Source organism: Trichechus manatus, unplaced genomic scaffold (assembly GCF_000243295.1).
Source record: "Trichechus manatus latirostris isolate Lorelei unplaced genomic scaffold, TriManLat1.0 scaffold00214, whole genome shotgun sequence".
Classification (NCBI taxonomy): Eukaryota; Metazoa; Chordata; class Mammalia; order Sirenia; family Trichechidae; genus Trichechus; species Trichechus manatus.
In genome coordinates, this window is record NW_004444150.1 from 696,008 (window position 1) to 723,840 (window position 27,833).

At 51.0% G+C, this 27,833-nt stretch overlaps 1 protein-coding gene across 1 annotated transcript in view; it reads left to right on the forward strand.

Annotated features, from left to right (window-relative positions):
• Nucleotides 1-2,327: 2,327 nt before the first annotated feature.
• NACC2 (NACC family member 2) overlaps nucleotides 2,328-27,833 on the forward strand; it is a 32,725-nt gene continuing 7,219 nt past the window's right edge. Inside the window, exon 1 of the mRNA XM_004388651.2 lies at nucleotides 2,328-3,201. Within this exon, the coding sequence (XP_004388708.1) occupies nucleotides 2,328-3,201 (874 nt within the window). The remainder of the gene's footprint in view (nucleotides 3,202-27,833) is intronic.

Here is a 27,833-nt window from a genome sequence, read left to right on the forward strand (position 1 = left end):
GAGGGTGGCTGCCCTGGGAGAGGGGCCAGAGGGGTGAGGGTGGCTGCCCTGGGAGAGGGGACAGAGGGGTGAGGGTGGCTGCCCTGGGAGAGGGGACAGAGGGGTGAGGGTGCCGAGGCGCTGGGCCCAGTGGCGGGGGCAGGGGAAGTAGTCGTGGGTCCCCACGGGGAAGGGGAGATGGTTGGCACCCAGGGGCCACTCTTCTTCCCAACCACTTCTGTGCCTCTGTCTCCTCGCAGACGCCTCCTTCCTGCTTAGTCCTTCTCCCACAGTCACCTCCTCCCTCTGTCCCCTCCCCCTCTCTTTTTCTCCCCCCTCTCCCTCTGCCTGCCCCCCTCCCTCTGCCTGCCCCTCTCTCCCTCTGTCCCCTTTGCCCCATCCTCCTTTTACTCTGTCCCCTCTCGCCCACCCCCCTCTTCCTCTGTCCCCTCTCCCAGGCTGTGCCCCCAGCTTCTCCCCGTCTGCCCTGGCCCCCCGCCTGGTCCCCGCAGGCCGCCCGCCCCAGAGGAGTTGCGCGCGGGGGCTGCCCGCCCTGCAGACTGTTTGGAATAGTTTAAATGCTTTGACACTCGCTGTACTGGGTGGCAGGAGAGGCCGTTCCGGAGTAATTCATATGCAAAGCTGTGCTATAAATCTCCAGGCTGGCTGGGCTGCCGGGCCCACGAAGCATTTCCCCGAGTACAGTACAGTATTTCTGCCATCTTTGTTTGCATTGCAGTGAGTCATCAAAAGTCTGTCTTGTACCAACACCCGAGCTGCGCGGGCCTCTGGCACCGCCACTCTGCTGTTTTGAAAGCCGGGCTGGGAGCTGGCATTTGCTCCAGCGCCCGAATCAAAGGCGGCTATTCATCCGCGAGGGCTGCCTGGATGTCCGTCTGCATCCGGCCTCTTCATTTGGATGCTGTCCGCTGCCTGGGCGAGCCGGGCTGGTGCAGCTGAGCGGCGCCCGCGCGGGACCGGCCCTCCTCCGCCCTCCCGCCCCGCGAGCCCTCCCGTTTGCTGCAGTCAGAGCAGCGGCGGGCGGACTGGCGGGCGGCCGCGGTTCGGGACGGAGCGGCCCCGCAGTCTGGCGGGCAGTGTCGTGCAGGCAGCAGCAGCCAAAGGTAGGTCCCCCGCCAGCTGCAGCCACCCACCGGGCCGGCAACTTCTCCACGGCGGCCCCCGCGGGCCCTTCCCGGCTGTTCGCCCACCTGCCCAGCTCCTGTCCCGCACCAGGGACCCCACCCTCTGTGCCCCCCACCCCTGCTACTGCCCTCGGCCGCCGCACTCGCTCCGCGGGACAGAGCAGCCCTTTGTACGGGCCACCGGCTGGCCTGCCCGGAGTTGGGCCGTGCCCTCTCCGGCCCGTCCCCTCCCCCGCCCCTTCCTAGACCGGGATCAGATCGACAGCACAGGACCTGGGGGCACTGGCCAGGCCAGCCCGCCCCTCCACGGTGCCTTGTGCCCTCAACCCTCCCCTGCCCCCGTGACCCGTTTAGTCACCTGGGCTTGGAGCGAGCCTGCGGGGATTGGATTGGCGGGTGTTGGAAGCCAGGGACGAGGGGGAGCAGCGAGTGCGTGTCTGCGACAGGCTCCCAACTCCTGGCCACGGCGGCAACAGAGACTCAGGGACCCAAGATGGTCCAAGCGCGGTGCTGAGCCCTTGGGGAGCCCGGTTGGGGTCTCCTGCTTCAGCCTACTTCCCTGGGCGCCCCTGTCCTGCCCTACCTTCTCCCCAGCAGGGATGCAGCTGTCAGCTGGTGTCCCCACAGGGCAGAACCCCCCCCGCCCGCCCACTGGGGCAGCAGCAGCTCGGGGTCCTTTGCAGCCCTAACTTTTTTCTGAGGAGCAGAGTGGCTCCCTCCTGTCCCTCCCCAGTCTGTGTCCTCATGCAGGTCACACCTCTGTTGTTTGTCTTCTGTGCTGCAAGGGTGGCTTGCGGTCCCCCCATGGTCTTGGGGCGGGTGCTTTTGCAGCACCCCAGAGGCAGGGGGAGTTTGGGGAGCCTCGGGGGGCCAGCTGGGAGTGAGGTTCTTGTCTTCTGGCATTCTCTGCAGTAGTTCTTTTTTGCCCCGTCTTATCCCGGCCTCAGGACTTGGGAGGGGCCTTCTCTGGGGCTGGGTCTGGCCAGGGTGGGGCTGGGGTGGGGACAGGCAGTAAAGGCGGGAAAGGGGTGCTTGGGGACAGAGCTTTTGAGGTTGGTCCTCAAGGGTAGCCCAGTGGGGGGCACTCCCAGGAGCGCCCAGCGGGACTCTGACCTTGTGTCCTCTGCTGTCTCTGCAGATGAGCCCCGTCGGGCTGTTCCCGCGCTGAGAGTCCGAGGGCGCCCGCCACGCCCACCACCCGCCATGTCCCAGATGCTGCACATCGAGATCCCCAACTTCGGCAACACCGTGCTGGGCTGCCTGAATGAGCAGCGCCTCTTGGGCCTCTACTGTGATGTATCCATCGTGGTCAAGGGCCAGGCCTTCAAGGCCCACCGCGCTGTGCTGGCGGCCAGCAGCCTTTACTTCCGCGACCTCTTCAGCGGCAACAGCAAGAGCGCCTTCGAGCTGCCGGGCACGGTGCCGCCCGCCTGCTTCCAGCAGATCCTGTCCTTCTGCTACACGGGCAAGCTGACCATGGCGGCCAGCGAGCAGCTCGTGGTCATGTACACGGCTGGCTTCCTGCAGATCCAGCACATCGTGGAGCGTGGCACTGACCTCATGTTCAAGGTCAGCTCGCCCCACTGCGACTCGCAGACCGCCATGATTGAGGATGCCAGCTCTGCGCCCCAGAGCCCCTGCAACCAGCTGCAGCCCGCCCCCACCGCGCCCTACGTCGTGTCCCCCTCGGTGCCCATCCCACTGCTGACCCGCGTGAAGCACGAAGCCATGGAGCTGGCGCCGGCTGCCGGCCCCAGCCTAACCCACAAGCGCCCGCTGGAGACGGGGCCCCGGGACAGCGTGGCGGTGGCGGCAGGCGCCGCGGTGGCAGCCCCCCTCAAACTGCCCCGCGTCTCCTACTATGGGGTGCCCAGCCTGGCCACCCTCATCCCCAGCATCCAGCCGGTGCCCTATGCCCAGGGCGAGAGGACCAGTCCGGGGGCCAGCAGCCTGCCCACCACCGACAGCCCCACCTCCTACCACAATGAGGAGGACGAGGAGGACGACGAGGCCTACGACACCATGGTGGAGGAGCAGTACGGCCAGATGTACATCAAGTCAGGCGGCAGCTACGCAGGTAAGGGCGGGCTGCCCTGGGCCCGGCCCAGCCGGAGGTGGACGCCAGGCCGGTGCGGGCCCCGGGGCGTGCGGCCCCAGTGCCCCGCTCGGGGGCCGGGACAGCTGGGGAGGCTGCAGGGCTGGCAGGGGACACGAGGGAAAGCCCGCAACCCAGACTCAAGGAAGTAGCAGGAGCCGAGACCTGGGGACAAGCAGGGCCTAGAATGCCGAGCCGAGGAGTTCACACTCAGCCCTGGACGAGGTGAGGGGTCCGGAAAAGGGTAGAGGGGGCGTGAAAACACGGGAAGGCGCTGAGAGGTGCACGGGACACAGTCCTGGCTCCCATGGAACGGATGAAGAGACAGAGGGTCTCAGGGGTCCAGGGACCTGTCCATAGCCAGTTACTTGCCTACTCCAGGCCTCGGTCTCCCTGTCTGTCACCCAGCACCCCGTGCAGCACCAGAAGCTGCTGGCTTCTTAGCCTCACCCCTCCCCCACTGGTGCCTGGTCACCTTCCCAGCTCGACGGCTGGGGTGCCCTCTCAGCGAGGCCACAGAGTTCCCTGGACCGGCCCCATTCACCGTCACATCCCTCGGCCCCGAACAGGGGCTGGACTCAGAAAGTGCCCGTTGAGCCGAACGAAGCCGCCCAAGAACATGTGCCCCGAGTTGTTCCTCACTTGGGGGATTCCCTCATTTGGGACCTATGAGCCGCAGGATCCCCTACGTTGGAGTTCTCGCCATTACAGGCTGAGTTCACCCTGCGGTCCGTTCAGGATTTGTTGGGCAGAGGGCCCTGCAGTAGCTGTCCAGGACTGGCTGCCCCCACAGTTGCTGTGAGCACCTAGGCCACGTCCCTCCCCTAATTTGTGTGTGGGACCCACGCTGCTGCCCAGGGATTGACGCTCCCATCGGACAAGGGCAGCGGGCGAGGTGGGGAGTGGCGCCCAGAGTTGGGGGCTCTGCTCCCCTGTACCCAACATGTCCTGGGGCCTGACGGGGCGGGAGCCTCGGCCTGGCACCCTCGTCTCCCCTGGCCTCCTTCCTCTCTGGCAAGGGCTGCCTCCTCAGGGCCAGGGAGCAGACTGGCCACTGGGGCTGGGCCCCTGGTGCAGCCTGATCCTCAGAGGCCGAGGGAGAGGCCACCACCTGAGCCATCCTCCTGGCTCCGGGCAAGCAGAGATGCCTGCTGGCCCCCTCCCCCTCCCCGACCCCGGCAGTTCTTTGCCTCCGGAGCTCAGAAACTCATTGAAGTGCCATGGGGTGGCGGGGTGGGGGTGGGGTGGGTGCTGGTGCCCGTGTGCCAGAGTCGGTTCTGACTCATAGCGACTCTATAGGACAGAGGAGACGTGCCCCCATAGGGGTTCCGAGGCTGTGGTCTGTAAGCTGAGCAGATCGCCGTTGTCACATTCGTGTGAATTCCGGAGTACTAGCAGCAGACGCCTCTGTCAGACACCTCCGCCTGGGCTGGACTTCTTTAGGGGGTGGGAGGTGAGAAGGCTTGGTTTTCCTGACACCAAGAAACCTGCAGCGATGCTGGGCCTCCCCAGCAGGCCCCCGGGGCTCAGGCCGCGCCGCTGGGAGCTGCAGACGGCGCTGCAGGCCCCACCCCCAGGCCTCGGAATCTGCCGGCATGCAGTTTCCTCTGCCCCTGCTGACCGCTGCCCCGGGGGGCCAGCCTGGGCCAGAGGGGGCTGGTGGGGCTCCCCAGCCTCATACCGAGGGAGCACAGGCCGGGGGCTTCCCTGGGCTCTAGTTCCAGGGCAGAGCTGACGGGCCACCAGGTAGTCCCTGAGGGTTCTGCCCTACCCCAGCGCCAGGCCGAGCAGGTGGGTGCCCAGGCCCAGGGGTGAATGTGGAGCCAGGGCTGGACCTGGGTCCTCGCTGTGCAGCAGCCCTCCTGACAGGGTGCCGGTGGCAGGGAACATGTGCGCGGGCACCTGCCGTGGTGCTGGCTGAGCCGGGAGCCCTGTGTGCAGCTGGCCACCTGCCTCACCTGCCTTGGTGATTGTTCTGAGTGCCGAGTGAGACAGTGGCCCGGAGGAGGCTTTGCAGAACACAGGTTGCAGTGCAGGGCGGGTCCGGGGGTGTGCTGCCCTGAGCCTCACCCCATGAAAGTCCTTCTCAACAGTACACTACCCGCCGCCCCCCACCCCAGACAAGACACAGCCTCTGAGGAGGGGGTGGGGAGCCATGAGGCCACCAGAGTCTCCTGCCCCTGCCTGTCCTGGCCCAGGCCCTTCCCGGGGGGTGGGAAGCCGTGAGTCCGGGGGTTGTCAGTGGGGCGTGTGGGGTGTGGCCACTCTGCGTCCAGCGGCCTGGTCTGCAGGTGAGCTTGGGGTGGCCGTTGGCTTTCTTGCTGAGGTTCTTGTGTTTGACTAGCTCCTAACTGGGGCAGAGAAGGGGGTGCTACTTCTTGGTTAAAATCTGGGTTATCGGCAATGACGTCGCCGGCATCGCTGGCGCTGGGGAGAGGGTTGGGGGAGGGAGGCTGCGAGGCGAGGAGGCCGGGGCAGAGTGCATCCTTCAGTGCTGGGCCACGCGCTGCCCCGCGTTCCTGAGTCCCCCTCCCGCTGCAGCCTGGCCTGGCCTTGCTTTGGGGAACATCTCCGCACCCTCTCGTGGGACTGAGCAGCCTCCTGGCGCCCCTCCCTGGCCCAGGGGCCTGTGTAAGTGTTGGATGGGGCGCCTCTGTGTGCTGGTCGAATCCAGGTTTTCTAAGGTGCCCCGTGATGCCGAGCCACGTAGTGGCTTTGACTGAGTCCCTTTTCTCTGCCTCAGTTTCCCCACCTGTCAGTGAGAGGTTGGCCTGCGTGGTCCCCAGGACCTCATTGTCGGGGCTCACGGTGTGCAGAGAGGTTCACACGGTCGCGGGGATTGCACCCCACCCCCGCTAGGGGCTCATCCTGTGCGTCAGCAGCTGGTCTGTGACATAGAGGAACTGTTGGGGGGAAGGGTTCTGCCCCCGCGCCCCCCGGCACCAAGGCGCGGCGTTTTCTCCAGTCTGTGTCCGTGGGCGAGCCCTTGCTCATTCCCTCCCAGCCCTGGATTGTCGCCCCGTCAGGAGACGTCTCTTTTGCTTTATCAAGCCCCCACTGAAGGACGTGCTGGTCGTTTCCAGTTTGTTGCTGTCGAGAAGGCTGTGAATGAGGGTGCTATGCCCTTGGGGCCGAGTCCAGAGAGCCACCCCCCATGTCCCCCACGGGCCCCTCCTGGGGTCCAGGCAGGGCGTGGCACCGCTGGGCTGGCGCGGGGCTGTGGGCACTCTGCTGCCACTGGCATCTGCCACTCGCCCCCTTGGGCCTGACACGTCATCACTTCCTGTGCCCGCGAGGCATCTTTCTCGAGACAGAGAGGGGCGTCCAGGAACGACATAAAATGACCTCCCCCAGCCCAGAAACGGAGGCGCCCGTGCAGTTATACCCTGGGCTGATGCTGAGGTCTTCTGAGAGCGAGGCGCTTGTGTGCACGGCTCATGGGGGCCCTGGGTGGGGGCCCTGGGTCTGACTGGAGGTTGTGAAATATCCGCCTCTGACCCGCACCGGAGCACCTTCCGTCCGCCCTGTGTCGCCGCTCTCCTGACTGCTCCCCTCACGTGCTGCAGACGCCCACGCTCCAGCTCCCGAGGGCTTGAGGGCCGGCCGGGAGTCTGCAGGTCCGGGTGTCCTGCCAGACTCGAGGGCCCCACCAGGGCGCGTGGGGAGGAAGGTGCCCCGGCCGCGTCGAGAGCCTCCTCCCGTGGTCTCCATTTGTCCTCGTGTTCACTGGGCACCTCTGTACCAGGCTTTGTGGTTCTGGCCCAGATGGGTGTGGCTTCTGCCCCCCACTTCCACCATCACATCCTTGATGATATTTTATCGTTGTCGTTGAGAATATACACAGCAGAACGCACACCAGTTCAACAGTGACGTGGATTACAGTCTCCGAGTTGTACAGCCATTCTCAGCCTCCTTTTCGGAGTTGTTCTCCCCCATTAACACAAGCTCACTGCCCCCTAAGGTTCCTGTCTAATCTTTCGAGTTGCTGTTGTCAATTTGATCCATATAGATAGTTCTTAAAAGAGCACAATGCTCAAGGCAGACATTCTTTGCTAGCTAAGCTAAACGATTTGGTTTTAAGAAGACTTCAGGGGATATTTTTGTTTTAAGATTTAAAGATTATCTCAGGGCAATAGTTCCGTGCGTTCACCCGAGCGATTTTAATCATGGTTGGGTCGCTATCGTGACCTGTCAGGGAGACCCCCATAGTGGGGGCGCCTCGGAATGAGGCTTGCGGGATGGGAGAGGGGCTGCGCCCACAGCTGGCTCTCTTGTTCCCAGATGGGGCCGGAGCGGCCTGGACACATGCAGCACTGGCCCCCGGCCCCCATGCCTTGCGGACAGATGTTTGATTGAGGCCGGCAGATGTTCTCCGGAAGGCCGAGACACAGACTCGCTGCTGTCTTTATACTCCAGCTGCATCTCCAAGTTAACCCTTTCCCCGAGGGACAAGTCGGACGGGGTGGGGGCGGTGGTGATGCTGTCCTGACATGCCAGGACCCCACCGCCAGCCAGCCAGGGCCAGGTGTCCGCAGTGGTCATTGTCCCTGCTGAGTGGGGTAGGGGATGGGGTGATGGCGGAGGGTCTGTGAGCCTGCTGGCGGCTGGCTGGTACTTGGGGGTCGGGTGCTTCGGGCAGGATGAAAGTTTGATGCAGGGCTGTGCAGGGCCCCCAGTCCAGCCCGACCATCCAGACTCCCGGCACTGGACGGTCGTGCCACGCTCAGACCTGCCCACAGCAGCACCTTTGTCATCGGCGCAGCCGGTTTTGAGCACAGGCTGCAGGTGGGCTCGCACAGGCTGCAGGTGGGCTCTGGGTTCCTGCAGAGGTCTGTGGCTGCCAGAAGGAGAGGAGGCGGCCAGGGAGCCGCTGGGCCCCTTTTACTGTGACCTATGACCTATGAGGTCAGTGCTGCACGGTCCCTTGTTACAGATGACAGACGGGGCTCAGCAGGTGCTCCGGCTGCAAGAGTAGGGTGCGTTTGCAGCCCCACCACTACCACTGTGTGGCTCCTGCCCTTTGGGCCCCCGGCCCGGGCAGCCAGCGGGGGCCTCTCCAGCCAGCACTTCAGAAGCTGGGTGAAGGTCTCCCTCCCTTGAGATAGCCAGACAAGGAAGAGGCCAGCCCTCGCTGTGTCTTGCTGGCTCCCCAGCTGCCCACAGGCTCGGGTCCCTACCAGGGGTGGTATTCGGGATTGCCCAGAGGTGGAGCCTACCCCTTCTTTGTCCTGAGCTTCTGCTGAGCGAGTACCGGCAGGATGTCTCAGTGCAGCTTCACAGGTAACCCTCAACACATTGAGCACCCCGACAGTGCATCTTCTTAAATCCACTGTATTGAGGTACCATTTACAGGCGATAACATGTCCCCACATGAGTCTGCACAGTGGGGACGCCCCTGGAGCCACCACCACAGTCAAGATGTAGAGTGTTTCCATCACCCAGAGAAGTCTCTCCCTCTGCCCCTCTGCAGGCAGCCCCTCACTCAGCCCCAACCTCCCAACCCCACCCCAACTCTTAGCCACAGGCTTGCTTGCTGGCGCTGTTCGAGAATTTCACGTAAATGGAACCAAGCCTTCCTCCTCTTGGGTCTGACTTCCTTCACGCAATGTAGAGCTTCTGTGTGGTTACATTGTTATATGTGTCAGTTCTGTTCCCGCCTGCTTTGGTTATTAAAGTTATTTGTATACAAAGTGTATTCTTCCCCAGGTTCAGGTGTGCAGGTGGATGAGGCTGGGCATTCTGTATGATCAGGTACCCACCATCACCATCTGGAGCCAGTCTCTCCCCCTCCAATGTTTCCCCAGGGTCTTGGAGCTGGGTCCGCCCCTCCCCACCCTTGGCCCAGGTGGCCACAGACCTGCCTTCTGTCACAATAGTTTTGCCTTTTCTAGAATCTCTATCAATGGGATCACACAATGTGTAGTTTTTTCTGTTGGACTTTTTTCTCACTTGACACTTTTTGAGAGTCCCGCTGGGGTTGTGTGTTACAGCCTGGCTCCTTTTCATCGCTGAGTGTTCTTCCCTGTGGTGGGTGGACATTGGGTTGCTTCCGGTTTGGGGCTGTTACGAATCCTTCTGCTGTGAACATTTGTGTACAAGTATTTGTTTGCACTCGTCTTGGGTAAATAACTAGGAGAGGAATTGCTAGGTCACATGGTAAGTGTCTGGCAGTTACATGGTTCTCCAAAGCCTTTGTATAACTTTACATTCCCACCGACAGCGTATCCAAGTTCCGATTGGTCCACATCTTCCATGCTGTCACCAGCCCTTGGTATTGTTAGTCTTGTAAATTTTAGCCACTCTACTGGGTGTACAAGGAGCCGTGGTTGTGCAGCGGTTAAAGCACTCAGCTGCTAACCAAAGGGTCAGTGGTTCGAACCACCAGCCGCTCCACAGGAGAAAGATGTGGCAGTCTGCTTCTGTAAGGATTTGTAGCCTTGGAAACCCTGTGGGGCAGCTCCTCTGTTCCGTAGGATTGCTAAGTTGGAGTCAACTCCATGGCAATGGGTTTGTTTTGGTTTTGGTTTGGAGTGGGTGTGCAGTGGGTATTCTATTGTAGTTTTAATTAGCATTTCCCTGACGGGAAATGATGCTGAGGGCCTTTGCGTGTGTTGAGTAGCTGTACTTTACAACTTTTATTGTGACATATCTTTTCAAATCTTTTGCTCATTTTTTAAAATGGGTTGCATTCTGTGTGTGTTCTGTGTCAAATACATGTATTGCAAATGTTTTCTCCTCATTTGACCTGCCTTTTTATTATCTTAATGGTGCCTTCCAAAGACCGTAAGTTTTTAATTTTGATGAAGTCTGATTTACTAATGTTAAATTTCATGACTAATGCTCTTCGTGGCCTGTTTAAGAAGTCTTCGCCTCCCTAAAGGTCACAAGGTGCGTGTTTTCTTGTAGAAGTTTTGTACTTTTTGATCTTACGTTTTGAATGAATTTTTTGTGTAGGGCATAAGGTTCATTTTTTCCATATGAACGTCCAGTTGTTCCAGCATCGTTTCCTCACTGAATTTCCTTAGCGCCTTTGACAAGGGTCGGTTGACTATGTACGTGCAGGTCTGTTTGTGGACCCTGTTCTATTCTGATCATCTCTGGGTCCATGCTTACACCCGTCCCCATTGTCTGAATCGCTGCAGCTTTAAATAAGTCTTGGAATCAGGTGTAGTATAAATCTTCCAGCCTTGTTTTTCCTTTGTAGGTTGCTGATTTCTCCCTGAAAGGTTGCTGAGATGTTGGTTAATGTTGCAATAAATCTGAGGAGTCTTCCGATCCCTGAGCGCAGGGTAACTCCATGTAGGTCTTCTTCAACTTCTCTTGGAGATGATGTCTGGTGTTTAGTATATGAGTGTCATGTATGTATGGCGTGTGCGTATCATGCAGTTCACCCCTGTGAAGTGTATAATGCGTGACTTTTAGTATGTTCACAGAGCTGTGTGGCCGTCGTCATAATCAATTTTAAAACATTTCTATCTCCCCAGAAGACAGCTCACAGCCAGTGATGGTCGCTTCCTATATCTTCTCAACCCTCTAGCCATTAAAAAAAAACCAAACCAGATGCCGTCGAGTCGATTCCAACTCATAGCGACCCTCGATTATGGAGAAGAACTGCCCCATAGGGGTTCCAAGGAGCAGCTGGTGGATTCGAACCGCCAACCTTTTGGTTAACGGCTGAGCTCTTAACCACTGCGCCACCAGGGCTCCTCCCTTAGCCCTAGGTAACCACTGATCCTTTGTGGCTCTTGCTTCGCCGCGTCTGGCTTCTTTCGTTCAGCATTGCGTTGTCAAGGTTCATGTACGTTGTACAAAGGATCAGCGCGTCATTTGTTTTGATTGCCAGATAGTTTTCCATTGTATGGGATTTACCTCATCTTATTTATCCATTAATTGTTGATGGACATTTGGATTGTTCCTACTTTCTGGTTTTTGTGAACCTTGCTGCTGTGAACACTCAGGTACCAGTTTTTGTGTGGACGTGTGTTTTTATTTCTTTTGGCTGTATACCTAGGGGTGGAATTGCTGATGTATATATATGTTTTTAATGCACATAGTTTGTTTTCTTTGGTGATATTGTGAATTATATTGTTGTAATTTCCTTTTCCAGTTTGTTAGCATGTGGAAATAAAATTGATTTTCATATATTGACCTTGTATCCTATAATCTGACACGTAGTTCTAGTGGAATTCTGTAAATTTCTTAGAATTTTCTACATATACAATCATATTATTAATGAAGAAAGATATTTTTATTTCTTCTTGTTCAATCTGTATATCTTTTACTTCTCTTTCCAGCTTCATTGCACTACTTCAGATCTTTAGTGCAAGGTGGACGGGGGTGCTAAGAGCAGGCAGACCTTTCTGCCTAGTTCTCGATCTTGGTAAGAAGCTAGTCTGTCTTTGAGCATGAAGAACGATGCCAGTGTGTTTTTGCTTAGATGCCATTTGTCGGTTTGAGGAAGTTTCCTTCCATCACTAGTTTTCTGAGAGTTTTTATCACGAATGAGGTTTCTTTGCATCGCTTGTCTGTGCGTGTGTCGCACTGGGGGGGCTTGCGTGTTGCTGTGAGGCTGGAAGCTGTGGCACCGGCATTTCAAATACCAGCAGGGTCACCCAAGGCGGACAGGTTTCAGCAGAGCTTCCAGACTAAGACAGACTAGGAAGAAGGACCTGGTGGTTTACATGTAAAAAAAAAAGACTGGTGAAAACCTTATGAATAGCAGCAGAACATTGTCTGATCTAGTGCCAGAAGATGAGCCCTTCAGGTTGGAAGACACTCAAAATACAACTGGGGAAGAGCTGCCTCCTCGAAGTAGAGTTGACCTTAATGATGTAGATAGAGTCAAGCTTTGGGGACCTTCATGTGCTGATGTGGCACGACTCAAAATGAGAAGAAACAGCTGCAAACATCTATTAACAATCAGAACGTGGAATGTATGAAGTATGAATCTAGGAAAATTGGAAGTTGTCAAAAATGAAGTGGAACACATAAAGATCAATATCCTAGGCATTAGTGAGCTGAAATAGACTGGTATTAGCCATCTTGGATCAGACAGTCATATGGTCTGCTCTGCTGGGAACGACAAAATGAAGAGGAATGGCGTTGCATCATCGTCAGAAAGAACATTTCAAGATCTATCCTGAAGTACAGTGTTGTCAGTGATAGGATAATATCCATACACCTACAAGGAAGGCCAGTTAATACGACTGTGATTCAAATTTACTCACCAACCACTAAGGCCAAAGAGGAAGAAATTGAAGATTTGAACCAACTTCTGCAGTCTGAAATTGATCGAACATGCAGTCAGGATGCATTGATAATTACTGGTGATTGGAATGCAAAAGCTGGAAACAAAGAAGAAGGATTGGTAGTTGAAAAATATGACCTTGGTGATAGAAACAATGGCAGAGATCACATGAGAGAATTTTGCAAGACCAACGATTTCATTGCAAATACCTTTTTTCACCAACATAAATGACAGCTATACATGTGGACCTGGCCAGATGGAATACTCAGGAATCAAATCGACTACATCTGTGGAAAGAGATGATGGAAAAGCTCAATATCATCATCAGTCAGAACAAGGCCAGGGGTCGACTGTGGAACAGACCATCAATTGCTCATATGCAAGTTCAAGTTGAAACTGAAGAAAATTAGAACAAGTCCATGAGAGCCAAAGTACGACCTTGAGTATATCTCACCTGAATTTAGAGACCATCTCAAAAATAGAGTTGATGCATTGACCACTAATGACTGAAGACCAGACAAGTTGTGGAATGACATCAAGGACATCATACATGAAGAAAGCAAGAGGTCATAAGAAAGAAAAGACGAAAATGGATGTCAGAAGAGACTCTGAAACTTGCTTTGGAACGTCGAGTAGCTAAAGCAAAAGGGAGAAATGATGAAGTAAAAGCTGATCAGAAGATTTGAAGGGGCGACTCGAGAAGACAAAGTAAAGTATTATAATAACATGTGCAAAGACCTGGAGTTAGAAAACCAAGAGGGAAGAACATGCTCGGCATTTCTCAAGCTGAAAGAACTGAAGAAAAAACTTAAGCCTTGAGTTGCAATACTGAAGGATTCTTCAGGGAAAATATTAAATGACGCAGGAAGCATCAAAAGAAGATAGACGGAATACAGAGTCACTGTACCAAAAAGATTTGGTCGACCTGAAACCATTTCAAGGGGCAGCATATGATCAGGAACCGATGGTACTGAAGGAAGAAGTCCAAGCTGCACTGAAGGTACTGGCAAGAACCAAGACAGCATGATAAACGGAGAAAAGGTTAAAGTTGTCAAGGATTTCATTTTACTTGGATGCACAATCAACACCCATGGAAGCAGCAGTCAAGAAATCAAAAGACCCATTGCATTAGGCAAATCTGCTACAGAAGACCTCTTGTAAAGTGTTGAAAAGCAAAGATGTCACCTTGAAGACTAAGTTGCGCTTTACTCAAGCCATACTATTTTCAGTTGTCTCCTATGCTTGTGAAAGCTGGACAATGAATAAGGAAGAGTGAAGAATTGACACCTTTGAATTGTGGAGGGTCCGGTCCCTGGAGAACTACATCATGCTTGGTGAAGTAGAGGGCCAGAGAAAAAGAAGACCCTCAAGGACATGAATTGACACAGTGGCTTCGCCAATGGGCTCAAGCACGATTGTGAGGATGACGCAGGACCGGGTACTATTTCGTTCTCTTGTACATAGGGTCACTATGAATCGGAACCAACTGGATGGCATCTAACAACGACAGCAACAACACAGCTTTATAGTTGGTTTTCATATCTGAAAATATAAGTCTTCCAGGATTTTTGTTCCTTACAGTTGCCTTGGCTCTTTTTCGCTCTTTGAATTTTCCCATGCCTTTTAGAATTAGCTTGTCAAATTCCACATCTGCCAGAATTTGCTTTCAATTGCCCTGACTCTATGGATCAGTATTGGAGAATGGACATCTTTACAATTTTGGGTTTTCCAATCCATGAACATGGTATAGCTCTCCATTTAGTCACATCTTTTTTCCATTTTTCCTGGGAATGTTCTGGAGCTCTCTGCACATCTTTTGTTGGATTTAGTCCTAGAATTTAGCTTTTCTCTTAATCTTCATAGTATTTATTTGTTGTGCATTAGGTGAAAGTTCACAGCAAATTAGATTCCCGTTTGATAGTTTGTACATGAAATGTTTCATGGCCTTGGCTTCATTCCCCACAGTGTGTCTGCACTCTCCCCATTTCCGCCCTGGCTTCCCCATTTCCTGTCATCCTGATTTTCTCCCCCTTCCTGCCTTCTCACCTTTGTTTTTTTGGCAAAAAATTGCCCTTTCGATATCTTATAATTATTCTAAGGAGCATGTTTCTCTCAGGTGTTATTGTTGATTTTTGGGCTTGTCTTTTGTTTGGCTGGAAGTTGGTCTATGGGAACAGCTTCAGTTCCAGGTCAGAAGGGTGTCTTAGGGTCATAGTCTCAGGGGTTCCTTCATTCTCTGTTAGACCTGTAAGTCTGGTCTTTTTTGTAAATTTGATCTTTTATTCTACATTTTTCTCCTCCTCTGTCAGGGACCCTCTGTTTTAATGCCAGAGTGATTGTTAGTGGTGGCCAGGCACCATCTAGTTCTGCTCTCAAGGTCGTGTAGGCTGTGGTTCATGTGGTCCATTAGTCCTTTGGATTAGTTGCTCCCTTGTTTCTTTGGTTATTTTCACTCTCCTTTCTCCGGACAGGAGGAGACCAACAATTGTATCTTAGATGGTCACTCACAAGCTTTTAAGACCCCAGAAACCACTCAATAAAATAGATGTAGAACATTGTCTTTAACAATTGTGTTGTGCCAATTGATGAAGATGTATCCCGAGTCTATGGTCCTTTGCCTTCGATCCTGAGTACTTCATCCCGTGATGTGTTTAGTTGTGTCTAAGAGATTTCCCTGACTGTACCCCTTGTGTGCTGTATTGTCTATACTAATATATGAGGAGCACCTACAGTCATGTATTTAGAAACTTCCACCAACAAACCTGTATCTGCTGGTGGGTGTGCTCCCTGACACCCTCCCTCACCTCTTGGCGTATCTATCTATGTACCCATTCATAAACTATTGTTTGTTAATACTATTGTTTCAGGATCGTCTAGTTACTGTAGTTCCTTTATTCCTGTGTTCTCCTTAGTGTCCTCTCTTGCTTTTGATAGGTTGTGCTGACTTCTCCCGTATTGTGTATAGCCTTTCCCTTCACCAATATTAACATGTGTCTACTGTCTATTTGGTAATTTTCCTTCCTCCATCTCCCATCCCTGGTAACAATGAAAGAATTTTTTTGTGTGTGTGTAAACCTTATGTTGTTACTTTATAACAGCAATCTCATACAATGTTTGTCCTTTTGCGATTGACTTATTTCACTCAGCATAATATTCTCCACAATCATCCACGTTTTGAGATGTTTCACGGATTCATCATTATTCTTTATCGTTTTGTAATATTCCGTGATGTATGTGTGTCATAGTTTGTTAATCCATTCATCTGTTGATGGGCAGTTAGGTTGCTTCCACCTTTTTGCTATTGTGAATAATGCTGCAGTGAACGTGGGTGTGCATATATCAATTCATGTCACGGCTCTTATTTCTTTCAGATACATACCTAGAAGTGGGATTGCTGGATCATATTGTATTTTGACGTCTAGCTTTTTGAGAAATTACTGTCCAATATTATACCTGGCATATAATAACCTGTTGCCGTGGAGTCGATTCCAACTCATAGCGACCCTGTAGGACAGAATAGAACTGCCCCATAGGGATTCCAAGTTGCGGCTGGTGGATTTGAACTGCCGACCTTTTGATTAGCAGCCAAGCTCTTAACCACTGCGCCACTAGGGCTCCTGGCATATAATAGGTACACTGATTACTTTTTGGAGCCCTGATGGCGCAGTAGTTAAGAGCTTGGCTGCTGTCTTAGTCATCTAGTGCTGCTATAACAGAAATAGCACCAGTAGATGGCTTTAACAAAGAGAAGTTTATTTTCTCATAGTCTAGTAGGCTACAAGTCCAAATTCAGGGCATCAGCTCCAGGAGAAGGCTTTCTCTCTCCGTTGGCTCTGGAAGAAGGTCCTTGTGATGCATCAGTCTTCCCTTGGTCTGGGAGCATCTCAGCGTGGGAACCTCAGGTCCAAAGGACATGCTGTGCTCCTGGCACTGCTTTCTTCGTTGTGTGAGGTTCCCATGTCTCTGCTTGCTTCTCTTTTATATCTCAAAAGAGATTGGCTTAAGACACTATCTAATCTTGTAGACCTCATCAATATAACTGCCGTTAATCCATTTTATTATATCATAGTGATAGCATTTATAACACATAGGGAAATCACATCAGATGATAAAGTGGTAGACAATCATACAATACTGGGAATCATGACCTAGCCAAGTTGACAGATATTTTTGGAGGACGCAGTTCAATCCATGACAGCTCCTAACCAAAAGGTCAACAGTTCGAAACTACTAGCTGCTTCTTGGAAACGCTGTGAGGCAGTTCTGTCTGTCCTACAGGGTCACTATGAGTTGGAATCGACTCCACGGCAATGGGTTTGATTACTTTTTAAAATATATTAAACTAACGTGGCATTTTTGGAATAAATCCAACCTGGTTGTGATGATAGCTTCCTTTTTTATATATCTCTGGATTCAATTTGCTAGTATTTCTTTTCTTTCCTGTGTGTATATGTGTCCTGAGGTGTGAACTCCTCCTCTATGTTCATGTCTTAGAAGGGGTGCACTCAGGCAGGCAAGGCAAGTGAAATGGTAGGTGTCTATCAGTTGCTAAATCACAGGGAACCTACCCCATCTGTCTGGCCCTCATCCTTCCCCCCTTCCCAAAGAGGGAAACCACCTCTGGCCAGACCCTGAGCACCACCAGGGGCACTGTGAAGGCTGATCTTCCTCCCCCGCCTCAACGCACACGATACACACCGCTGTGGGTGCTGGTCTAGATTCTAAGAACCAGCATCAGAGGAGGTGGGAATGAATGATTGAAGTCAGAACTAGGGCCTGCTGACAGCAGTAAAAGCTGAGTGGGTTAAATTGGTTTAGTGAGAGGCCACTAGCTGCATGGAATGAACTCATGTGTTTGCTAATAATTTATTTAGAATTTTTGTCGCTATGTTCATGGGAGTGATTAGCCTATAACTGTCTTTGAAAGTGATGTCCCATGTTTTTATATCAAGGATATGTGACCTCATACAGTGAATTAGGAATTCTTTTTTTATGTACAAGTTTGTATAAAGTTGTGCTATTCTTAAATGTTTGAAGTATTCACAGGTAAAGCCATGTGGGTCTGGAGTTCTTTGTAGGAAGATATTTAGATTCATTTCCTTTGATAACTCTAGGACAGATTCATATTTTCTGTTTCTTCTTGTGTCAGTTTTGGTAAGTTGTACTTGTCTAGAAGTCTGTCTGCTTCATCTGATTTTCAGATTTATTGGCATGAAATTGTTGGTAATAAATACCCTTTTATGATCTTCTTAATGTCTATAGCAAAGGTTGGCTAACTATTACCTGCAGGCCATATCCGCCCCATGACTGCTTTTGTTTATACAGCCCATGAACTAAGAATGGTGTTTATTATATTTTGAAAGGTTATTTTTAAAAAAAAAAAAAAAAAAGATATGTGACAGAGACCATATGTGACCCACAAAGCCTAAAATATTTATTGTTCAGCACTTTACAGTAAAAGTTTGCCAATCTTTGTTCTGTAGAAACTGTTGTGTAGTGTTCGTTTTAATTCCTATACTGTTTGGGTCTTTTCTCTTTATTGATTCAGATTTGCTAGACATTTTTCATTACATTAGTCTTTTCAAAGAACCAACTTTTGAATTTTTTTAAAATGCATGAATCTACGTATTTTATTTCAATATATTTCAATATATGAATTTTAGCTTTGTTTTATCTTCTTGTTGAATTGATCCTTTTTATCATTATGAAGTATCCTTTATCATTAGTAATATTTCTTGCTGTATTTCTTTGAGTGTAATTTGCTGCTCTTTTCCTAGCTTTTGAGATAGATCTTTAGGTCATTGTTGAGTTTTCCTCAGTCTTTTAAAACGTATGTAAAATAAACTTCCTGGTCAGCACTGCTTCACACATTTTATATGTCATGGTTTCATCATCCTCCAGTTAAAATATTTTCTAATTCATTGTGATTTTTTCTCCCTTGGCTTTTGGGTTATCTTGAAGTGTGGTGTATTGCTTAATTTCCAAACCATTTTGGACTTTCTGGTTATCTTCATGTTACGTTTTTGCAGTTCAGATTCCCTGTGGTTGTGGAATATACTCGAACACTTCATTGCTCTGAACTTTGTTGAGACTTTCTTTATGCCGCAGCATGTGTTCCACGTGCACTGGGAAGTCTCTGTTGATTGGCCGGTACCGTAATGAACTGGAGTCTTGTATATCCTTTTAGATGTGTTTTTCTCTTCTTACGTTGTGTTTTTATCTGTGTTGTCAACTTGCCCATTTCCCCTTCGTTCTGACAGTATAGTGTGAGGCTTTGATAATTGGGTGCATATGAAGTTTAGCTTTGTTTTATCTTCTTGTTGAATTGATCCTTTTTATCATTATGAAGTATCTTTTATCATTAGTAGCATTTCTTGCTATATAGTGTTCTTGGTCTGATATTAGCCTAGCTACTCTAGCTTTCTTTTGCTCAATGTTTACATCTGTATCTTTCCCATCTTTTGCTTTCAACCTATCTTTGTCCTTTTGATTAAGGTGGTCTCTTGGGTTTTATTTTTTTAATCTAGTCATACACGCTTTAGTTTTTAATTGGAGTATTTAGTCCTTTTGTATTTCATGTACTTTTACTGATTTCTTTGGGTTTAATTTACCATCTTACTAATTATTTTCCATTTGTCTCATCTGCTCTTGTTGGGTTTTTTTCCTCCCTCTCCTTTTGGATTAATCAAGTATTTTATTCTATTTTTTCCCTACATATGCTTATATAAGTTTTTATACTGTTGGTTTAGGGATTAGAGATTTCTACATTTATCTTGACTTAAAATTTTTTTTTTAATTAGTGCTTTACCACTCTGCTCAAAATAGAAAGATCTTCCATCAATCACTTTAGCTCCATTTACCCCCCAACCTGTTTTGCTTTTGCTGTTGTATATTTTAATTCTATGTACATTTTAAGTTCCACTAGATATTTTTTGTTGTTGTTTTTAAATAGTTGTATTTTTCTGCATTACTATACTCCCTTCTATCTGGAATGACTTTCTTCATGTGACTTTATGTCTTTTATCAGTTTGGAGAGTTTTAGTCAGTATGTGTATTTAGATACTCATCCTCTTCTCTCCTTTTGGAGGCTGTAATTACACATATATTTTGTTTTCACCAAGTCCCATATATTCTGTTTTCTGCCTTTTCTATTTCTTTTTTTCTGGACATTTTCTATTAAATTGTCTTCCAGTTCATGAATTGTCTCATCTGCTATGTTTAATTTGTTGTTGAACCAATCTGTTGAATTATTGATTTAAACTACATTTCTTTTTTTTTTTTTTTTTTTTTTTTGGCTTTAACAAAGAGTTTATTTCCTCACAGTAAGGTAGGCTAAAAGTCTAAATTCAGGGCATCGGCTTTTTCTCCCTGTTGGCCTTCTCATCAATCTTCATCCTGGACTAGGAGCGGGTACCCTGGGTCCAAAGGACGTATTCTGCTCCTGGCATTGCTTTCTTGGTAGTATGAGGTCCCCCTAAACGATTATATTTCTATTGTTTGAGTTGTTTTTATTGATTCTAGTTTTCTTATGAAGTTTTCCATCTTACTAACTACATTTCTCGAACATAGTAAGAGTAGCGAAAGCCCATGTCCATTAATTATCTGTTCTGGATTACCTCTGGGTCTGTATCTAATATCATTTTAAAATTTGTTTTCTGTCATTTAGTTCTGTTTTCTGGCATTCCTGGTTATTTTGTGTTGAATGCGAGACATTGCTTGAAAACATTTCAGAAGCTCTAAGGACTGCTACTTGAAGGAGGGTCCGTGAACTGTTGTTAAAAGATCTGCAATGATAGGGAGTTCAGTTTTTCTCGGTTGTCAAGTAGAGTCCCATGAACTCTTTGATTAAGTCCAGGCTGGGATGTTTCTGGTTAACCCATAGCCAATTGAAAGCCTGCATGTATCCCAAAGCTCCTCCTCCTTGGCAGGCCCTGAAATCAATTTTTATCTTTCCAATATGTGAGACACCAAATTCTAGACTTAAATTTTTTCTTTTAGTCTTTTAGAATTTGGTTTAGTTGCAAAATTGTATCCAAAATGTTAGTTTACAGGATCTTGGCCACTCAGGTCCTGGGCAACTATATATATATATATATTATATATATATATATAAAACTTTTATAGTTATTTTTGAGCAGAGATTGGTCTAATGTTGGCTACTCCTTCATAAGTACAAGTGGAAGTCTGTGGGGTGATTACCAAGTTAAATGTATTTATTTTGACATAGCTTGTCTTAGTTATCTAATGCTGCTATAACAGAAATATCACAAGTGGATGGCTTTAACAAAGAGAAATTTATTTCCTCACAGTAAAGTAGGCTAAAAGTCCAAATTCAGGCCGTCTGTTTCTGTCAGCCTTCTTTCTCATCAGTGTTCCCCGGATAGGAGCTTCTCTACACAGGGACCCTGGGTCCAAAGGACGTACTCTGTTCCTGACACTGCTTTCTTGGTGGTATGAGGTCCCCCTCTCTGCTTGCTTCCCTTTCCCTTTTATCTCTTGTAAGATAAAAGGTGGTACAGGCCACACTCCAGGGAAACTCCCTTTACATTGGATCAGGGATGTGACCTTAGTAAGGATGTTACAATCCCACCCTAATCCTCTTTAACCACAGGCAGAGATTATGATTCACAACACATAGGAAAATCACAAAATGGAGGACAGCCACACAATATTGGGAATCATGGCCCAACTAAGTTGACACATATTTTTGGGGGACACAGTTCAATCCACGACGTAGCTTATTCATTACTTTAAAGTGTGAAAAGACCATGCAGTGAAAAATAAAATTCTCCCATACTACTCCCTGTACCATCCACTTTCTCTCCTAGAGTGATCACAGCTGGTGTCATATCCTAGGGAATGCAAAACGTTGTGCGCGCGTGCGTGTGTTTTCTGCATAAAAGGTGGTATTGAGACAGTTCTGGACCTTGCATTTTCTTTGAAAGTATCTTGGTGGTCATTCTCGGGCACGTACAGAGCTCCGCTTGTGTCTTTTCCTAGTGGCTAATGTTACTTCGTGTAGTAGAACTGTGATTTGTTTAACCTGTCTCCACGTGTGGACATGCAGGCTGCTTCCAGCCTCAGGCAAATGCAGCACTACCCTTGTGTCTTGTGGCTATCACTGGACATGTGTGATAAGGCCATGGAGGGAAGTAGAGCAGGAAAGTGGTGTGTCAGATTTGCAGTGAGAACAATTGCTGGGGTTGCCGAGGGAGGGTTGGGAGGACAGTTAGGGGACTTCTGGAGTCTCCAGGGCCAGACTTAGGTGGAGGCTAGGGTGGAGGCTGGGATGGAGACTTAGGTGGAGGCCGGGATAGAGACTTAGGTGGAGGCTGGGATGGAGATGTCCAGGAGATCAATTGACTGAGCTGGTTGGATCCAGAGGATACCTCAGATCTGAGGAGGAGGACCAGCCAGGGGAGTGGGTTGGTGGTAGTGGCAACCAGGTTTGTTTTGGACGGGGTGAGTTTGCGGTAGACGTGCCCAGCTGGTGGGCGGCTCTGTGGAGCCCGGGCACAGCCAGTGCAGAGTCCTTGTGCCCTGGCCGACTGCCCTGCCAGACCCAGAACTTAGCCCTCCTGATCTCCAGGCCTCTATCCTGACACCCCAAATAGATGTCTCCAGGCCCACCTCTGTGGCCCCAGACAGACCTCCTGGTGTGTTCTCCACGTTTTGAGGGCAGCCCTGGGCTCTTGCCGTCTTCCTCCTCATCACCAAGGCAGCCCCAGGCCCGTGAGCCCGAGAGAAGAGGGACCTCGTCTTTCCCCACTAGCCCTCTTCCCACTGTCTCTTGAACCTCTCATGGTGCCTTGCACACAAAGGTGCCCAAACAGTACTTGGACAACTTGAGGGATGGTCCTGGGTTTTGGTGGGAGAAGGTGGAGTCCCAGCTGTCCCGGGGCACATAGATGAAGGGTACAGCAAGGAGCCCCCTGCCAACCCCGCTTCCCGGGGTCCTCAGGGCAGGCCCATGTGTGGGCTGCTTTGCTGTGGTGATGTCCCCGCCTCCGCCCCTCTCCCACTGGTGATGCCCCGCCCATCCTTGGCCCACGTGCACCTGGAGACGTTCCCATCTGTCTGTTTCCTTGAAACCCGACTGGCTTGTGTCTCACATGGACGTTCTTCAAGGTCATGGCCGTTCGGAACTGCCGTGAGCTGGTGTCAGCTAGGCCAGCAGCTGCAGAGACAGGCGAGGGTGTGTACGGGGCTGCAGGCCAGGTGTGCCTTTGTATTCAAGGTGAGCCCCATCTGGAGCTGAGCAGAAATGGGTCAGGCAGGACTGGGCATCACCCTGGACGGGTGTTTTATGACCGCATCTTCCTTCTGTCTGACGGTGGAGGGCAGTGGAGTCACAGTGACGCTGGGGGATAGCGGAAGGTGATGGGAGTCGCCACCAGCACTAGCAGGCAGAACGCGCAGACGTGGATGCTGGGCGCTGGCTGCTGAGGAAGGCGCCGCGGCCAGACGGCAGGATCCTGGGGGCTCAGGAAAACTGAACTGTGAGAGGAAAACTGGTTCCTGGAAAGCATCTTAGCTGCCTGGGAAAGCAGCTGGTTGGAGAGCAATGGGCTTCCCAAGTCTGTGGCTTGGGGAGCAGCAGGGCTTGGTGGGGCCAGTGCTTGACTTCCTTGATGACATTTTCTTTTATTATGGATTTATGCAACCACCACCACCATCAGGATGCAGAGCGGAATGGCTCCATCATCCCCAAAACTCCTTCGTGCTGCCCCACCCCTGGCAGCCACTGAGGGTTTCCCCATCACTATAGTTATGTCTTTTGGAGAATGTCACATAAATGGAGTCTCCTAGTGTGGAACCCTTTGAGAGACCACCTTCTTCCACTTGGCTGTGAATCTGAGATACATCCAGGCTGTGTCTCAGTAGTTTGTTTTTTATTGCTGAGCGGTAATCCGTCACATGGACGGAGCACAGTAGTGTATCTCTTCACCTGTTGCAGGACATTTGGGTTGTTAAGTTGAGCATTTATGAAATGGAGCTGCTGTAAACTTGGCTGCAAACTGAAACATTGGTGGTTCGAACCCACCCAGTGGCTGTGTGGGAGAAAGACTTGGCAATCTGTTTCTGTAAAGATTACAGCCAAGAAAACCCTATGGATTCGTTCTACTCTGTCCCATGGGATCACTATGAGTTGGAATTGACTCGAGGCTACCCAACAATAACGAATCTTTCTTGTCCAGGTTTCTGTGTGAACATTTTTTTGGATAAATACCTAGAAATGGAATTGTTGGTTCGTATGCCATGTGTATGTTTAAACTGATCAGGAGCTGCCCGGCTGCATTCAAGAATGGTTGTACCATCTTTGGATTCTTATCAGCAACATATAAGCATTCCAGTTGCTCCTCATCCAGGTCAGCACTTAATATTGTCAGTATTTTTAAGTTTGGCCATTCTTATAGGTGTGAGGTGGTATCTCATCACTATTTCAATTTGTATTTTTCTAATGGCAAAGGATGCTGAGTATCTTTTCATGTGCTAATTTGCCACCTGTATATCCTCTGAGGCGAAATGTTTGTTCAAATCTTTTCCCCATATATTAATTTGGTTTGTTTTCTTACCATTGAGTTTTGAGAGTTCTTTGTATATTTTAGATACAAGTCTTTTGTCAGATATGTGGTTTGCAGATATTTCTCCCCCATCGGTAGCTTTTCTTTTCATCCTCTAAACAGGGTCTTTCACACAACAGAAATTTTAAATTTTGATGAAGTCCACTTTGTCAGTTATTTCTTTTATGGATCTTACAATTTGTGTCACGGCCAAGCTTTTAGCTTTAACCCAGGGTCACAAAGATTTTCTTCTACAAGTTTTGTAGTTTTATGTTGACATTTGTTGGGGTTGTTTTGTGTGCATTTAGATGACCAGTTAGTTGTTCAAGCATCACTTGTTAAGATCACCCTTTCTCCATTGACTCCATTATGCACCTTTGTCAAAAATCAGTTGGCCATATTTTTGAGGGTCTTTTTCTAGATCCTCTGTTCTGTTCCATGGATCTATGTATCTGTCCATTTACCAATACCATGCCATCTTGATTACTGTACCTTTATAGCCATTGCCGTCGAGTCGATTCTGACTCATAGTGACCCTGTATGACAGAGTAGAGCTGCCCCCTAGAGATTTCAAAGCTGTAATCTTCACAGAAGTAGACTGCCACATCTTTTTCCCATGGAGTGACTGGTGGGTTCGAACCGCCAACCTTTCAGTGAGTAGCCAAGTGCTTAACCACTATACCACCAGAGCTCCTTCTGTAGCTTTGTAGTAAGTCTTAAAATCTGGTGGTCGGATTCCGCGTTGTTCTTTAAATTTCATTTTAAGTTGTATTTTCCTGCGTAATTAAGAACTTTTCATGGGACGTGCTGAGGAGTCGGTTCCGACTCACGGCGGCCCCTTGAGTGCAGAGCAGAACTGGTCCACGGGGTGTTCAAGGCCGTGACCTTAGGGTTCATATTCTTTTTCTGCCGTTTTAACAAATTTTATGAGTTTTCTAAGAGGATATCGCCTTCTCCCTCCCTGCCCTACCCTTCCCTGCTCAGCCTCAGCAGGCCTTCTGCCACTGTAACAGGGCGGCACGATCACCTGCCGGCAGCCGCTCACCTTGAAGATGTGTTACCTGGGGGAAAGCCTGGGCGGGCCCCGTCCAGGGTTCCTGACCTACTAGGTGGTTGGTCCGAGGGTAGTGGCACTGTCCCTGTGTCTCTGATGGTGTCACTTGGGTAAGTCATCTCTCATGACCTCGGCGGTCCCTGAGGACCAGGCCCCAGGGACCCTCCCAGGCTGGACACATTCAGTACACTTGGGGACAGGATCAGGCTTCACCATTTGGGACTCCCTGAAGCGGCCGTGGGTAAGGGCCTTGGTGTGTGTGACTCTGAGAAAGTGTCTGGAGCTTTCTCGATTCTGAGTTGACCCAGAGGCGGTCGAGGCTGATGTGACCCTCTCAGTCACCCACTCAGTTCATCTTTTGAATCATGAGCTGCCGTGGCCAGGGAGCAGCAGGGCCTTGAAGGCACAGCAGGGCTTTATTCTCAACCCCAGAGTCCTGAGCCGTGGCAGGGAGAGGGCGGGCCACCAAGGTGCCTGAGATGACCTGCCATGGGCCTGCTTTGACCTGTGTGATCAGAGGGAAGCTCCTTGCCAGCCCTCGATTTGCCCAGATTAGCTCCTGTTCCAGATCATTCCATCATGACCTCTATGACCCGACTCAACTTTCCTCCACTGAAAACAATCCCTCACCGCAGTAAACACAAATCACATTTACCGAGCTTTTCTCCAGACCTCACGGCGCCCAAATATCTGGCAATCATGGAGACCGAGGTTGTGTGGCTGGTTAAAACCTGAGCTGCTGACGTGATGGCAGCGGGCCCCCCACGGAACCAGTCCAGGAGGGGCAGGACGGCCTCGATGTGACCTGCGGGCCACTCCCCTGTCCTGATAACAGCCCGCCCAAGGGGCCCTCCTTCCACCTTGAAATCGAGTGCTGGCCCCGACACATTTATCTGGAGTGACCCGTCCAGCGACCCCCAGGACAAGGGTGACCTCTGGCACCATCTCAGTGCAGCCCTCACTCCGGGTTTTCCAGAACCCAGTGTGGCTCGGCCCTTCCTTCCTCCCTGAGTGAGCTCTGGGGGTGATCTGAGCCTGTGCAGCGTGGAGGAGGGTGGTTTGGGGTCTATTTCTGTTTCTTGGGCCGAGAAAAGGGTGGGTGCACGGAGATGCTGGAGCACCTTCCCAACGGAGCTACAAGTCCAGGGAGTATTTTTAGCTGGCGCATCCAGCACACGGCAGGGCAGAAATAGCAGGTTTGTTCGGTTGTTCTCTATCCGACGTCTCTGGGTGCTGAGGAGGGGCGGGCGGTGGGGAACACAAACAACGCGTGCTGTTTGGAAAAACCTCCCTGAGCTGATTTCTGTTGGTGACACTGTAAATGCCAGCCCCGTGGAGGGCTGTGTTTGCATGTATAATCGCCTGGCTGTGCGGGGAAGGGGCGGCAATTACGTTTCAAAACATCACCCTGATTGTTTTTCCTGTGTTCCCTGAGCCCCTGGGTAATTCCTGGTTGTGAAGATTCTCCGCTGCTCATCTGTCCCCCTCTGCATCTTCCAAACAGGCCTGATGGGAATGCCAGCCCCCCCGCCCGGCGCAACCAGGGTCGGGGGCACTGCACTCGGCTGCGCGGTCTCCGGCCTTCGACTTGGTTCCCTTCTGACCCGTGCCGCAGCCACCACTGGTGTCTGTTATGGTGCAGCGGTTAAGCGCTCGAAACGTTGGCCTTTGGAACCACCCAGACCTGGTGGTCGGCTCCTATAAAGATCACAGCCTGGGAAACCCTGCGGGGCAGTTCTGCTCTGTCACGTGGGGTCGCTCTGAGTTGAAATCAACTCGGCGAACAACTTAAAGCTTCCCTCCTGCCCTTGAACCCTGGACAGTCGCCTAGGATGGCCCCAGCAGGCACCGCGAATCCTTGATGAGCTGCTTTGAAGACTGGGGCCGATAACCGTAGAAGGGCCTGGTGTGGGGCGGGATGGGCTGGAGGGCAGGCTGTCCCCACCTCGAGACCTGTCCCTGGGCCTGTGGGTCCTGAGCACGGGGAGTTGGGGGCAACTCTAGCTGCTGGGGGGCTGGCTGGAGCTGCAGGTGGTCTTGGCCCCTGGTTCCCCGCCATGCGGTCTATTGCTGTGGTTTATGGAATATTGATCCCACAGGGTCTGGCTGGCCTCTCACCCCATGGGGATTCGGTGCAGAGATAACTTGGGGTGATTCATGCTCCCACAACTCCAGGTTCTAGAAGTCTGAGAGGTGGGGGATTCTCCCCCCCTCGTGAGTCCCCTTTGCAGCAGCCCCCACACAACTTCTCCAGCCGCAGCCCCCTGCCCCACTCCCAGACTTTGGAGTGAACCTCAGGCCCCCTCCACTTAGGCATCTTGCTGTGAAACCCAAAAGGGAGGGGTCATGGTGTGAGAGGGTACGTGGGGACGGCCAGCCCAGGTGACCAGGTACACCTGCCTCTGGCCATCTTGGGGCAGCGAGCCTCCCAGGCAGGATCTGTGTCTGAGCCACCTGCCCTGCGCCTGGGGAATGAGCCCAGCCTTCTAGGTGTTGGAAGGTTCCAGAAGCTGCCCTCCCACCAAGGGGCTTCTGGCCCCACCAAGGTGCTGACAGTGCTGCAGCCCAGGCCAGCCAGACCCACCCTGAGAAGCCTCCATGGCCCGAGGGCTCTTCCCGCACCCGGCTCCCCAGCCCGCGCCCAGCAGTGATCCTCGTGGGTCAGGGAGGACAGGCCAGCCCAGCGTGTCCTAGAAGTGACCCCCACAGGGCAGGCGCGGTTTCCTAACAACCGCAGCTGTCCGGGGGC